Source organism: Scyliorhinus canicula, chromosome 5 (assembly GCF_902713615.1).
Source record: "Scyliorhinus canicula chromosome 5, sScyCan1.1, whole genome shotgun sequence".
NCBI lineage: Eukaryota > Metazoa > Chordata > Chondrichthyes > Carcharhiniformes > Scyliorhinidae > Scyliorhinus > Scyliorhinus canicula.
In genome coordinates this window covers 227,138,761-227,153,616 of record NC_052150.1, presented here as the reverse complement: position 1 = coordinate 227,153,616, position 14,856 = coordinate 227,138,761, and the positions used below count along the sequence as shown (strand labels likewise).

At 45.3% G+C, this 14,856-nt stretch overlaps 1 protein-coding gene across 2 annotated transcripts in view; it reads left to right on the top strand.

The window, feature by feature from the left end:
* cpsf1 (cleavage and polyadenylation specific factor 1) overlaps positions 1 to 14,856 on the top strand; it is a 119,794-nt gene that overhangs the window by 38,965 nt on the left and 65,973 nt on the right. The window contains exons 13-18 of one of the 2 annotated variants that reach the window (XM_038798667.1): positions 1,451 to 1,543; positions 2,212 to 2,263; positions 2,644 to 2,738; positions 7,759 to 7,833; positions 8,536 to 8,616; positions 10,679 to 10,780. In XM_038798667.1, coding sequence (XP_038654595.1) covers positions 1,451 to 1,543; positions 2,212 to 2,263; positions 2,644 to 2,738; positions 7,759 to 7,833; positions 8,536 to 8,616; positions 10,679 to 10,780 — 498 coding nt within the window. The remainder of the gene's footprint in view (positions 1 to 1,450; positions 1,544 to 2,211; positions 2,264 to 2,643; positions 2,739 to 7,758; positions 7,834 to 8,535; positions 8,617 to 10,678; positions 10,781 to 14,856) is intronic. The other variant, XM_038798669.1, reaches the window with a different exon arrangement.

Genomic DNA, 14,856 nt, shown 5'->3' with positions numbered 1-14,856 from the left:
GTTTAATCCCACAGTGCAGAGATGTGTAGGTTGGGTGGATTTGCCATGATCGATGTACGGGAATAGGACGGGAGAATGGGCCTAAGTAGAGTGTACATTCGGAAGGTCGGTGCAGACTCGATCGGCTAAATGGACTCCACTGTAGGGATTCTATGAATTCTAAAATATTTGCCTAAATGCTTCCAGACACGGGGAACTTCAGTTATGTAGGTAGATTGGAAAGGTTGAACCTGTCTTCCTTAGAGAAGAAAGTGTTGAGAGGAGATTAGACTGGGCAGATAGGAGGAAAAGCCCTTCCCCTTAATGGAGGGATTAATAATGAGAGGGCACAGGCTTATGGTAATGGGCAAAAGAAGGAATGGAGACACGTGGAAAAACTATTTAACACGGCGAGTATTTAATACACACTGAATATTTCATAATGAGTTATAGGAAATGCTTAATTATTCATATATGAATAAAACACACGAGCGGCATGGTGGCACCATGGTTGGCACTGCTGCCTCATGGCGCCGAGGACCTGGGTTCGATTCCATCCCCGGTCACTGTCCCTGTGGAGTTTGCAAATTCTCCCTGTGACCCCCCCCTGCCCCCACCACACAACAAAGATGAGCAGGGTAGGTGGATTGGCCACACTAAATTGCCCTTTAATAAAAAAAATGTATTAATTCAACTCTCCTCAACTTCAAATGGTAAAAACAAAATATATATTTACACTTTGGACACGGAGTCGGACTCAGCGCACGGCTCTCACAGGCAATGTTGTGTGCGATCAGCACGGACCTCAGTTCACTCGCCCTCGCTTTGCATGCAAATCACTTCAGTCATACCAGTAGGGAAAAACGGAATGTGGCAACCCTACCCGGGGCAACAGTCAACAAAATGGCTCGTGGGCGGCACTCCGAACCCTGATGAGGCCCCCAGGCCGCAGGTTGCCCACCACGGTTCTACGGGCACAGTGTTGGCATCTCCTCACAAAGCAAACGGCTGGTACTGTCGAATCTAAAACGCTTTGGTTATCTAGTAGCATACAGGCCACGATAAAGCAGAGAAAGAAAGCTTGTGACAGTTGCAAAAAGTAAAACGTTAGAAATCCTGGAGGAGTATAGAAAATATAGGGTTAAGTTAAAAAGAAATTGAGAAAGAACGTTGGCACGTCAAATCAAGGAAATCCCAAAGTTGTTTCATTAATCCTTTAAGAGCAAGAGGATAACTAAGGAAAAGGTACGGTCCTATCAGATGTACAAGGTACCCGTTGATGCAGAAGATGTGGGCAAGGCTCTCAATGCGTACTTTTCTTCACTAAAGAGAGATGTAATGCTGACATTCCAGTTCAAGAGGAGGAGTGTGAAATAATTGATGAAATAAGCATTATGGAAGAAGTTGAACTGGAGGGACTGACATCCTTGAAGGTGGATCAATCACCAGGGCTGGATATGTTGTATTCCAGGTTGTTGAAGGAAGCCAGGGAGGAAATAGCGGATGCCCTGAGGATCATTTTACAACCCTCACTAGATGCAAGCGAGGTACCAGAGGATTGGAGGTCTGTGAATGTTGTGCCATTGTTTAAAAAGGGTGCGACGGGTAGGCCAAATAATTCTATGCCACCCAGGGACATTTGTACCGTACTGACTTAATTGAATTCTTTGAGGAAGAAACGAGGAGAATTGGAGGGTAGTGCAGTGGATGTGGTCTACATGCAATTTAGTAAAGCATTTGACAAGGTCTCACATGGCAGACTGGACAGAAAAGTAAAGTCCTATGGGATACAGGGAAATGCGGCTGGTTGGATCCAAAATTGGCTCAGCGACACTAAACAGGGTAATCAGGGATGTTTCAGTGAAGGCACGATGGGCTGAATGGCCACCTCCTGTGCTCTGTACATGTGATTCTGTGTTAGATAAGGACTGGTTGAGCTCTACTTTGAATACCCACGTGGTTGAACATCCCACTAAAGCTCCACACCAAGGTCCACATTGAAGAGTGACTGCACGGGCTGAATTGTGGGAGGTGACTCGGACCTTGCATGTAAAAACCACCCCCTGCTCCCCACAAGAATCACTGAACTCGGGATGATTTAAAAATATATAGTGCATGGGGAAAGCACAGCAAGGAAAGGATACACTGTGGATTTTGAACAGTAATTGAGACGGTCATTCCTTCTGACCCCAGAAATAACTAGACTTTGGTTGGATTTGTTTTGTTCTGCAGGAGGAACCACCCAATAAAAAGAAACGCCTGGATTTGTCAGCGGGCTGGATTGGTGAGTAACCCCTCAATAACTTTCAATTGCATGTCTGAGGAGTGGATGAAAGTCATCAATACTTGCAGTGAAATGAAACCCAGTGTGGTGTAATTAAATCAGCCTGGTATTCGACTTCAGTGTACGTGATATAATGACAGAAACCTACTGAACCTCATGGGATCTGCCTTTTTTTCCCCATTTCCCTCCCATCAAAGACAGAGAAGGATGGGAAATGTATCTGAGAGCTCCTTTTCCTTGCTGTCCCCTTTCGTGCATCCCAACAATCAGTTTGAACACTCAGCCCACTCTGCTGGGTAATGACACAATAGCCGGGGAGAGGGAGAGAGCTGCGGTGAAATAATAAACTCGCTGATTACTTTTTTCCTTTTCCGTTCCAGCCGGCGATGTTGCTTTACTGGACGACATGGATGAGATTGAAGTGTATGGGAATGAGGCCCAGTCTGGCACTCAGCTGGCCACCTATTCCTTTGAGGTAGGGTCTGATTTGCAGAATGTCACAGCTGACCAGTGGCGTACTGAATGCTTCCAGTACATCTAAAGTTATCAGCTCATTACCATGACTGAATGTGACATAGTTTAGTGTAAATCGGCAGAAGGGTGCTCACACATGCCGACTGGTTCTCCTGGGTGGGCAGAGAGGAGTCCGTTATTAACTTCACGTCTTTTTGCTGCAGGATCATTGGGCGCGAATACATTCTGTGATGCCCTGAGGCAGAATATCCTGACAAAGTCAAAAAAGACGGAGAAATAAGTCATGGAAATACAAAATAATTGAGAACAGTCGGCAAAGAATGACAGGAGAAGGAGCTGGGGTTTTGGTCAAAATCACCCTGACACTGCATAAGATTCAGTGGTGACAAGAAAGGCAAATATAATGTTGGAGTTTAGCTCAATGTCCAGGAAGTACTCGTTTGGACACTACATAGATTTAGAACATAGAACGATACAGCGCAGTACAGGCCCTTCGGCCCTCGATGTTGCACCGACATGGAAAAAAAACTAAAGGCCATCTAACCTACACTATGCCCTTATCATCCATATGCTTATCCAATAAACTATTAAATGCCCTCAATGTTGGCGAGTTCACTACTGTTGCAGGTAGGGCATTCCACGACCTCACCACTCTTTGCGTAAAAAACCCACCTCTGACCTCTGTCCTATATCTATTACCCCTCAATTTAAGGCTATGTCCCCTCGAGCTAGCCACCTCCATCCGCGGGAGAAGGCTCTTGCTGTCCACCCTATCTAACCCTCTGATCATTTTGTATGCCTCTATTAAGTCACCTCTTAACCTTCTTCTCTCTAACGAAAACAACCTCAAGTCCATCAGCCTTTCCTCATAAGATTTTCCCTCCATACCAGGCAACATCCTGGTAAATCTCCTCTGCACCCGTTCCAAAGCTTCCACGTCCTTCCTATAATGAGGCGAACAGAACTGTACGCAATACTCCAAATGCGGCCGTACTAGAGTTTTGTACAACTGCAACATGACCTCATGGCTCCGGAACTCAATCCCTCTACCAATAAAGGCCAACACACCATAGGCCTTCTTCACAACCCTATCAACCTGGGTGGCAACTTTCAGGGATCTATGTACATGGACACTGAGATCCCTCTGCTCATCCACACTACCAAGAATTTTACCATTAGCCAAATATTCCGCATTCCTGTTATTCTTTCCAAAGTGAATCACCTCACACTTCTCCACATTAAACTCCATTTGCCACCTCTCAGCCCAGCTCTGCAGCTTATCTATGTCCCTCTGTAACCTGCAACATCCTTCCGCACTGTCTACAACTCCACAGACTTTAGTGTCGTCTGCAAATTTACTCACCCATCCTTCTGCGCCCTCCTCTAGGTCATTTATAAAAATGACAAACAGCAACGGCCCCAGAACAGATCCTTGTGGTACGCCACTCGTAACTGAACTCCATTCTGAACATTTCCCATCAACTACCACTCTCTGTCTTCTTTCAACTAGCCAATTTCTGATCCACATCTCTAAATCACCCTCAATCCCCACCCTCCGTATTTTCTGCAATAGCCGACCGTGGGGAACCTTATCAAACGCTTTACTGAAATCCATATACACCACATCAACTGCTCTACCCTCGTCTACCTGTTCAGTCACCTTCTCAAAGAACTCGATAAGGTTTGTGAGGCATGACCTACCCTTCACAAAACCATGCTGACTATCCCTAATCATATTATTCCTATCTAGATGATTATAAATCGTATCTTTTATAATCCTCTCCAAGACTTTACCCACCACAGACGTTAGGCTCACCGGCCTATAGTTACCGGGGTTATCTCTACTCCCCTTCTTGAACAAAGGGACCACATTTGCTATCCTCCAGTCCTCTGGCACTATTCCTGTAGCCAATGATGACCTAAAAATCAAAGCCAAAGGCTCAGCAATCTCTTCCCTGGCTTCCCAGAGAATCCTAGGATAAATCCCATCAGGCCCCGGGGACTTATCTATTTTCACCTTGTCCAGAATTGCCAACACTTCTTCCCTACGCACCTCAATGCCATCTATTCTAATAGCCTGGGTCTCAGCATTCTCCTCCACAATATTATCTTTTTCCTGAGTGAATACTGACGAAAAGTATTCATTTAGTATCTCGCTTATCTCCTCAGCCTCCACACACAACTTCCCACCACTGTCCTTGACTGGCCCTACTCTTACCCTAGTCATTCTTTTATTCCTGACATACCTATAGAAAGCTTTTGGGTTTTCCTTGATCCTACCTGCCAAAGACTTCTCATGTCCCCTCCTTGCTCGTCTTAGCTCTCTCTTTAGATCCTTCCTCGCTTCCTTACTATCAAGCGCCCCAACTGAAACTTCACGCCTCATCTTCACATAGGCCTCCTTCTTCCTCTTAACAAGAGATTCCACTTCTTTGGTAAACCACGGTTCCCTCGCTCGACCCCTTCCTCCCTGCCTGACTGGTACGAACTTATCAAGAACATGCAATAGCTGTTCCTTGAACAAGCTCCACATATCCAGTGTGCCCAACCGTTGCAGCCTACTTCTCCAACCTACACATCCTAAGTCATGTCTAATGGCATCATAATTGCCCTTCCCCCAGCTATAACTCTTGCCCTGCGGGGTATACTTATCCCTTTCCATCACTAACGTAAAGGTCACCGAATTGTGGTCACTGTTTCCAAAGTGCTCTCCTACTTCCAGATCTAACACCTGGCCTGGTTCATTACCCAAAACCAAATCCAATGTGGCCTCGCCTCTTGTTGGCCTGTCAACATATTGTGTCAGGAATCCCTCCTGCACACATTGTACAAAGAACGACCCATCTAATGTACTCGAACTATATCTTTTCCAGTCAATATTTGGAAAGTTTTTTTTTTTCAAATTTAGATTACCCAATTATTTTTTCCAATTAAGGGGCAATTTAGCGTGGCCAATCCACCTACTCTGCACATTTTTGGGTTGTGGGGGCGAAACCCACGCAGACGCAGGGAGAATATGCAAACTCCACATGGACAGTGACCCAGAGCCGGGATCGAACCTGGGACCTCAGCGCCGTGAGGCGGCTGTGCTAACCACTAGGCCACCGTGCTGCCCTTATATTTGGAAAGTTAAAGTCTCCCATCACAACTACCCTGTTACTTTCGCTCTTTTCCAGAATCATCTTCGCTATCCTTTCCTCTACATCCCTAGAACTATTAGGTGGCCTATAGAAAACTCCCAACAGGGTGACCTCTCCTTTCCTGTTTCTAACCTCAGCCCATACTACCTCGGAAGAAGAGTCCCCATCTAGCATCCTTTCCGCCACCGTAATACTGTCCTTGACTAGCAGCGCCACACCTCCCCCTCTTTTGCCCCCTTCTCTGAGCTTACTAAAACACCTAAACCCCGGAACCTGCAACAACCATTCCTGTCCCTGCTCTATCCATGTCTCTGAAATGGCCACAACATCGAAGTCCCAGGTACCAACCCATGCTGCCAGTTCCCCTACCTTATTTTGTATACTCCTGGCATTGAAGTAGACACACTTCAAACCACCTACCTGAACACTGGCACCCTCCTGCGAAGTCAAATCTGTGCTCCTGACCTCTATACTCTCAATCTCTCGTACCCCAAAACTACAATCCAGGTTCCCATGCCCCTGCTGAATTAGTTTAAACCCCCCCCCCCAAAGAGCACTAACAAATCTCCCCCCCAGGTCATTGGTGCCCCTCAGGTTCAGATGTAGACCATCCTGTCTATAGACGTCCCACCTTCCCCAGAAAGAGCCCCAGTTATCCAGAAATCTGAATCCCTCCCGCCTGCACCATCCCTGTAGCCACGTGTTTAATTGCTCTCTCTCCCTATTCCTCATCTCACTATCACGTGGCACGGGCAACAACCCAGAGATAACAACTCTGTTTGTTCTCGCTCTGAGCTTCCATCCTAGCTCCCTAAAGGCCTGCTTGACATCCTTGTCCCCTTTCCTACCTATGTCGTTAGTGCCAATGTGGACTACGACTTGGGGCTGCTCCCCCTCCCCCTTAAGGACCCGGAAAACACGATCCGAGACATCACGTACCCTTGCACCTGGGAGGCAACATACCAAACGTGAGTCTCTCTCGCTCCCACAAAATCTCCTATCTGTGCCCCTGACTATTGAGTCCCCAATTACTATTGTGGGACTCAATAGTCAGGGGCTACAATTTCCCTCAACTTCTTGAGTCTCGTGTAGTTCCCATATTTTGTTTTAAATTATCAAAGGAATAGAGAAACCGGATCTGAAAACATTCTTTAGGCCAAGGGAACAATTATTAACGCCACTGTAGTTTCGCTGTTTCACAAGTTATTTTTTGATTTATTTGTGGGAGGTGGAATTGCTGGTAACATCACCCCCCCCCCCCCCCCCCCCCCCCCCCTGATGGTTTACATACCCCTGGGACCTCAATTTATGGCAGGTGGACCTGTAGAGAGGCAGAGGTGAAAGGGAGTGTGGCCTTTGGTACTGGCCCAATGGTTGAGGATCTGCTCCTTTTATCATTCTGTGATGCGAAGAAAAGTGGAATGTGGACTGATGGATAGCGGGGCTAGTTTTCCTCATCACCAGGTAAATGCTCTCCAGAAGCTTGCTTGATCCGGCGGGGGTGGAGATTGCCCAGAGTTATTTCTGAAACTACTGGTTTATTGGCACCTGCGATGGTTAGCATTTGTAAGCGATTTGGGGAGATTGGTGCATAAGGTACTGGGTGGGGTGATCACTGATAGACCTGAAGGTCTTCCTCGCTTTTTGATGTGTTTGGTAACCGTGTTACTGTGGATGTGAAAGCTTTGTCATTTGGCAAGTTCTCCCACAAAGACACTGTGCCATTTAACCTGGATTACATGTTCAAATCTCCGTGTGGGATGAGACCTAGAGTCCTTGAGCCACACACAGCTGGATTTTGTGCGTGTTTTGGAGCTATCTTCGGATTGAAGCTGCCTACACTGTCCGAATGATTTCCCTCCTGTCTCTCTCTCTCTCTAGGTCTGCGACAGTATATTGAACATTGGTCCTTGTGTAAATGCTTCAATGGGAGAACCTGCTTTCCTTTCTGAAGAGGTGAGTGAGAATTGGTTGTTTATAAAAAGTAGTAAATATGCAGCAGCTCTGACTGTTTAGAGGCGAGTGTGCACAGGGAAAGACAGGTTACCACAACTGAGAAAAGGAGCTAGGCTGAAACGTTTCCAGGTCAAAAGGAAAGAAGGGAGGTAGAGCAATAGGCGGAATAATGTAGTGAGCACCTGGTTTATTTCTCCATTGCAGGATCTCTTCATAAAAATCGAATGCAGCTCCATGGAAGCAGATCCATAGAAGCATGTGTATGTCCCGGCAGACAGCTCTCAAGCTGATAGTTTGTGGGCGCCGATCCTGTTTCACTGTTGGAATTGGAGTTTGGTCTCTCGTGCTTGCAATGAGATAGTTAAGTTGTGAATGTCTAGAGTTTTCAGCACGAGAACCTGTCCCAAGTTGTACAGTTGACAGGCGTGAACTCTTGGCTGTCCCTTGGAGCTAGAAGAGAGAACAATCTGTTTGGGACAGTCATGGAGAAGCGAGTAGCATTAACTGCTGACTCTGGTGCCTCGAAGTCCTGACAACGGATCCTCTCCCACTCCTCAGCACTGTTACCTGAATGAGGGAGCATGGTGACTATGACCAAATAAACTGGAAAAATGCATTCTTGTTGTACTTTGCTAGAACCAGTATAAAGTGTTTCTGAATCCAAGTGATACATAGGTGTATTAACCTTGTACTTCCTTTTAGTTTCAGAATAATCCGGAACCTGACTTGGAAATAGTTGTGTGTTCAGGATATGGAAAGAATGGTGCACTCTCCGTCTTACAGGTAATAAACTGTACGCTAACTTCTGGTATCAGCTCCCATACTTGTGGTATCAGCTCCCATACTCCTGGCCAGTCTGAATTTAAAAGATTGTCATCTGCGATGCAATCTCTCTGTCATCTGTCTGCCTGTCTTTATTATCTGTGGATACTACGATAGTCAATGCTTTTCCTCTTCCTAAGTTTCACAAAACCACGCTGAACCCACTTTCTCCTCCCTGTAACTTCAGTGTTTTTAAGTTAACGCTCATTACACAACTCAAAATGGTGGAACTTCTTACTTCTATCAGTCTCCATTATAGAACATTGAACATACAGCGCAGAAGGAGGCCATTCGGCCCATTGAGTCTGCACAGACCCACTTAAGCCCTCACTTTCTCCCCCCCCCCCCCCCCCCCCCCCATCCCCGTAACCCAATAACCCCATCCAACCTTTTTGGTCACTAAGGGCAATTTAACATGGCCAATCCACCTAACGTCTTTGAACTGTGGGAGGAAACCGGAGCACCCGGAGGAAACCCATGCAGACACTGGGAGAACGTGCAGACTCCGCACAGACAGTGACCCAGCGGGGAATCGAACCTGGAAAGATTGGAGAAATTGGGCTTGTTCTCCTTGGAGCAGAGAAGATTAAGAGGTGAAATTATTGAGGTGTTCACAATTGTGAACAATTTTGACAGGGTAATGAAGGATATTCTTTGATCCCGGCTCTGGGTCACTGTCCGTGTGGAGTTTGCACATTCTCCCCGTGTCTGCGTGGGTCTCACCCCCACAACCCAAAGATGTGCGGGGTAGGAGGATTGGCAACGCTAAATTGCCCCTTAATTGGAAAAAAAAGAATTGGTACTCTAAATTTAAAAAAAAAAGAAAGATATTCTGTTTCCACTAGTTGGTATGTCAGTTACGAGGGGTCACAATTTCAAGATGGCAAGCAAGAGAGCTCGGAGTGAGATGAGCAGAAACTTCTTTATTCAGAGTTGTTGGGGTTTGGAATGTGGTGCCTGGGAGAGAGGTGGATTCCATTGGAGGTTTCAAAAGAGAGCTGGATATATATTTCCGAGTGATTAATTTAGAGCGCTATGGAGATCGAGCTGGAGAAGAGGACTAGCTGGGTAGTTTGTTTGGGAGCCGGAGCGGACAGGGTGGGCCGCCTCCTGTGCTGTAAATAACAATAAACAGTAATATTGACTCTCCCATGGTTAAAGGCCTTTATAGGAAATGGGATGTTTTCTGGCTGTTTGTTGTACCCTGCTGAGAGTTACACCGCCAGTTCTGGGAAAAGTGAGAATAGCAAGTTTATAAAGACCAGGGTACTTTCAGTCGACCAGAACATTTCACCAAAGCATCTGAGAGAAATGTAAAACATTCTGTTTGAATCGAAGGTTTTAGAGATTCTGTCCCTCCAGCCGTCACCCTTTCTATAAAACTGCTGAAAAGAAGGCAAAAGAGCAGCAAATCTAGTTGTTTCCTGCAGTTTTGACTGGACTGGTTAAAGAAACCTGTAGGTTGTGGTGAGCGCGAGAGGTGAAGCCAAATACCTGTTAGTCCAGAAGAGTTGCAATAATAATTATAATTATGTAATTAAAATTATAATTTGGGCAGCACGGTAGCATTGTGGATAGCACAATCGCTTCACAGCTCCAGGGTCCCAGGTTCGATTCCGGCTTGGGTCACTGTCTGTGCGGAGTCTGCACATCCTCACCGTGTGTGTGTGGGTTTCCTCCGGGTGCTTCGGTTTCCTCCCACAGTCCAAAGATGTGCGGGTTAGGTAGATTGGCCATGATAAATTGCCCTTAGTGTCGGGTGGGGTTACTGAGTTATGGGGATAGGATGGAGGTGTTGACCTTGGGTGTCGGGTGCTCTTTCCAAGAGCCGGTGCAGGCTCGATGGGCCGAATGGCCTCCTGCACTGTAAATTCTATGTAAATCCTATGTAAATTTGCCTATGCAGCAGCCTACAATGGAAAAGCCAGGTCAGTAGCTAAAAAAACTCACTCAGCTATGAGGCACACCTAGGACACCCAATGTGAATAAACTAACCAGATGAATCTGTTTTTCTTTTAAACAGCGTAGTATTCGTGCCCAGGTTGTCACAACCTTTGAACTTCCTGGTTGCCACGATATGTGGACAGTGATTGCATCTGATAAGAAAGATGAGGTAAACGCAAAGGTAAGAGGTCAAATCGATTTTTAGTCTTTCTATACATTTAACTTTTATATTTGAAACCAAAGATGACTGTAATTACAATGATGCTACGATCCCAGTTGGTGTTCTAACTAGATGGGAAGATCCCAGAATGGATCCCTGACTTGAAGGACCCGAAGGAAAATGCGGAGAAACAGATTTACAGGACTGCTAATTAACAACAAAATAATAAAACATTTAGTAAACATGAAAGGTTGGATTATGTTCCAATAGCCCCTTGTTGAAGAAATGTACACATTTTAAGATTAACAAGGATTTAAAAGTACATCTTAAACTACAATGGTCTCAGTATCATAACGTCCCTTTAAGTACACAGATTGGCTGTGGTCAAATACACACTACACTCTGAACCCAAGCGAATGTCTATGGCTTTCTCCTCACAATACTCCCCAAATGTTTTGTCACATGAGAATTTCAAAGCTCCACTGCCAAAAAACAAGCTTTATAATCTTCTTTCACAGGAATGCTTTCCATTAGCGGCTTGCATTCTGAAATCCAGCCTAAGTTTTCCAAATTACTCTTTCAAACAAAGCTTCTGCTCCACCTTTAACAACAAATCCAGTATCCAGGTTTTGCAACTCCTTCCCCACCCCCTCAACCTCCGCGACCCCCATCTCCCTCTTCAGGATTTCTTTGTCTTGACTGCTGTACAAACTGTCACAATTGCTTTAACTCTCGATTCTCAGACTCTATCAAAATGGCATCAAACGTTTGATTTACCTCTGAAGTCAGCTCTCCCACTTCAGCTCTGGTTCCTGCAGCTGTCTCTTTCACTCACAGTACTTTGTCTGCTTCTACATTGAACTTTCCTGAATACCTTGGTCTCTGTTCTCTTCAGTCTGAAGACATTCTTTCTGTCCCAATCCCGTAGTTATCTGCACTATATCTGGTTGTTTGGGAAGTCTGCTTCTTTGCAGCTCACTAGTCCTGTCCAGCTTCTTCTGACAGAGTTGAGAGATGTTCACTCACCAGTGTCCCTCTTCAGCTGCCTTGGCTTCCAGTTAAACTAAGAACAAAGCCAAGCCCTTCCCTCTGGAAAGTGGTCCCTGTTGCTAACCAACGACATATCCTTCTCTAGGCTTTTATTTACTCTTCACACTGCAACCCTCTCCAAGCACAATAGAAGCACTATTGGGTGGAACTGTGGGCTTAAGTGGGGTGCTCTTTCAGGGGCTGGTGTAGACTCGATGGGCCAAATGTCGATGTCCTACACTGTAAATTGTATGAAGCACAGCTTCATAGAATAGAATATCTACAGTGCAGAAGGAGGCCATTCAGCCCATAACATCTGCACTGACCCTTGGAAAGAGTACCCTACCTAGGCCCATGCCCCGACCGTGTCCCAGTAACCCCCACCTAACCTTTTGGACACTTAAGGGGCAATTTAGCATGGCCAATCCACCTACCCTACACATTTTTGGACAGTGGGAGGAAACTGGAGCACCCGGAGGAAACCCACCCAGAGGGCAGCACAGTGGCATAGTGGGTAGCACTGTGGCTTCACAGTCTGTCTGTGCAGAGTCTGCACGTTCTCCCTGTGGGGCGTGGGTTTCCTCCGGGCGCTCCGGTTTCCTCCCACTGTATGTTCTATATTCTTGCAGACACTGTGAGAATGTACTAACTCCACACACAGTCACCCAAGTCCGGAATTGAACCCGGGTCCCTGGCGCTGTGAAGCAGCAGTGCTAACAACTGCCGCCCCCACATGGTTTCATCTGGATCCAAAATCCCCCACAAATTGAGACACTTATCCAGCATGAATCTAACTATAGGTTTTACCCTTCTATCCTTCCTTCCACAGAAGCATTAAACCCACTTAAAACTATACTCCATGTCTCATGTTTCCCAATACAAATATAAATTCCTTAAAATTACCTTTGTTTTCCTAACAATTATTGGCACAATGTCAGGGGTAGGGAAGTTTACATACTCCAGTGATAAAGGGGGATGTTGTTTACCTGATTACCACTTCCTGCTCATTATCAGGGGCACTTCCCAGTTTATATAACTGATTTGTTGCACTGTCTTTCTAAATTGATCTTCTGTGCAGTGTGGTATTGTTATTACAACACCGTTAGTTTTCCAAATCACTGTCACCCTGGAGGATTTTTCATTTGTAGTGAAAATGAAGCCAGGTGATTGTGTGTCCTGCGGATAATATGAGCAGTAGAGAAACTTAATAACACTGATTTATCTCAAAGCTGCATCGGTGCCACATCGGACCCATTAGTTTTGTGTTTCGCTTTGCTGATTGGGGTTCCTTTTGAATTGTTTAAATAACATTTCACTCTGGTTGCTCCTACCGGGACTATATGTCTCCTCCAAGCTGGGTCAGTGAATATATTAAAGGCCGAGTTAAACTTGATTGACAAGAGAGCCGAGGGTTATGAGAGGCGGGTAGGAAAGCGGAGTTAAAGCCACATCAGGCCAGTGGATTGGTGGAGCAGGCCGACTGCCCTGATGCAGCTCCTAATTCTTCTGTTCTTCCGTCACCAGCACTTTATCTCCAGGGCTTTGGAAATGTCACATAGAAACTGCGTTAGAGAGCCAGGATTGCGCAGAAATTCCCCACTGGATTATTTGTCCAGATTTAGGAACTATGAGTTAAAATGTAGAAAAGCAATCGGCATACAATGGTGACACTTTATTTGGTTATAGTCATCGTTCTTGATCAGTCTTTCCAGCTCTCATTCTGGGGGATAAAGTGAGAACATTTAGGCGACAGTGGTAATATTCAGTTTGGAGTAGTTATTAAACAGGATATGGAAGAATATGCAAACTTGACAATACCAATCTTGAGGAAGGTTAATTCCGAGATGATCTGATTGGCAGGTAAAACAGTATATGAGCACAGGTGGCCTTAAACGAGGAGGTAGTTCAGGTATCAGGGCCACTGGACACCATTCCAAACAGGGGAAAGGAATTAGATTTCCCTGCATTACTGAAGATATAAACTGAAAAAAAGAGTCTCATGATAAATGTCAAGCTAATAAGAACGCTGAATACCTGAGGTACAGAGGGTGACATGAAAAAGGAAATGAGAATGGCTAAGAGAGAGTATGAGAATAAATCAGTGGGTAACATAAAAGGAAACTGAAAAGTCTTTATTGGATAGCTGTTTCCTCTCCTCTTTTAGTACCTGCTGCTGTCCTCAATCCCGTTCTTTTAGCTACTGCGATCTGTCTCCAGTCCTTCTCTCTCCTTTTAGCTGCTAGGGTCCGTCTCCAGGTCCTCCTCCTGCCGTTTCCCTCCTTGATGATATGGACTTGAATTCAGCTCCTAACGATTTATAATTCCCACAGCAGCCAGAGGCTTGGGAAGGGAATGTGTTGATGAGCTGTAACCGGCCCACTTGTTTCTTGAATTTGAGTGATCCTTGAATGGTGGCCTCAATTTGTTTGGCAGGTCGATTTGCGGTATTTGGCTTCTGAATGTTGTTATACTCAGCACCAACTCTGCTGCTCTCACCAACTCCATTACCTCACCAGAGCTTGTCAAATCCAGACGATGATTTATTAACTTTGTAAATTATTTTATTTTAATTTTTCCACGTGGCAGTTAATTTTGTCTTAAATTATTGTCTCAAAGGGCCATTTCACCTTGCCTGTGAAACATGCAGGCTCTGTGTCAGGATGGTCCAGATTATTTTGAGAACAGTTTCTCCGCACTAGTAAACCTGAAGCTGAGTGAATACCTGAAGGAGGACATCATTTTGGATTGGATTTATATTTATTTTATTGTCATGTGTACCGAGGTACAGTGAAAAGTATTCTTTTGCTTACAGTCCAGACAGATCATTCCATATATGAAAAAACACAGGACATGCATAAATACACAATGTAAATACATAGACACAGACATCAGGTGAAGCATACAGAGTGTAACACTACTCAGTAGAAAGATGTGTGAAGAGATCAGATCAGTCCATAAGACGGTAACTTAGGAATCGGGTAACAGCGGGGAAGAAGTGTTTTTGAATCTGTTTGTGAGCGTTCTCAGACTTTTGTATCTCCTGCCTGATGATAGAAGTTGGAAGTGAG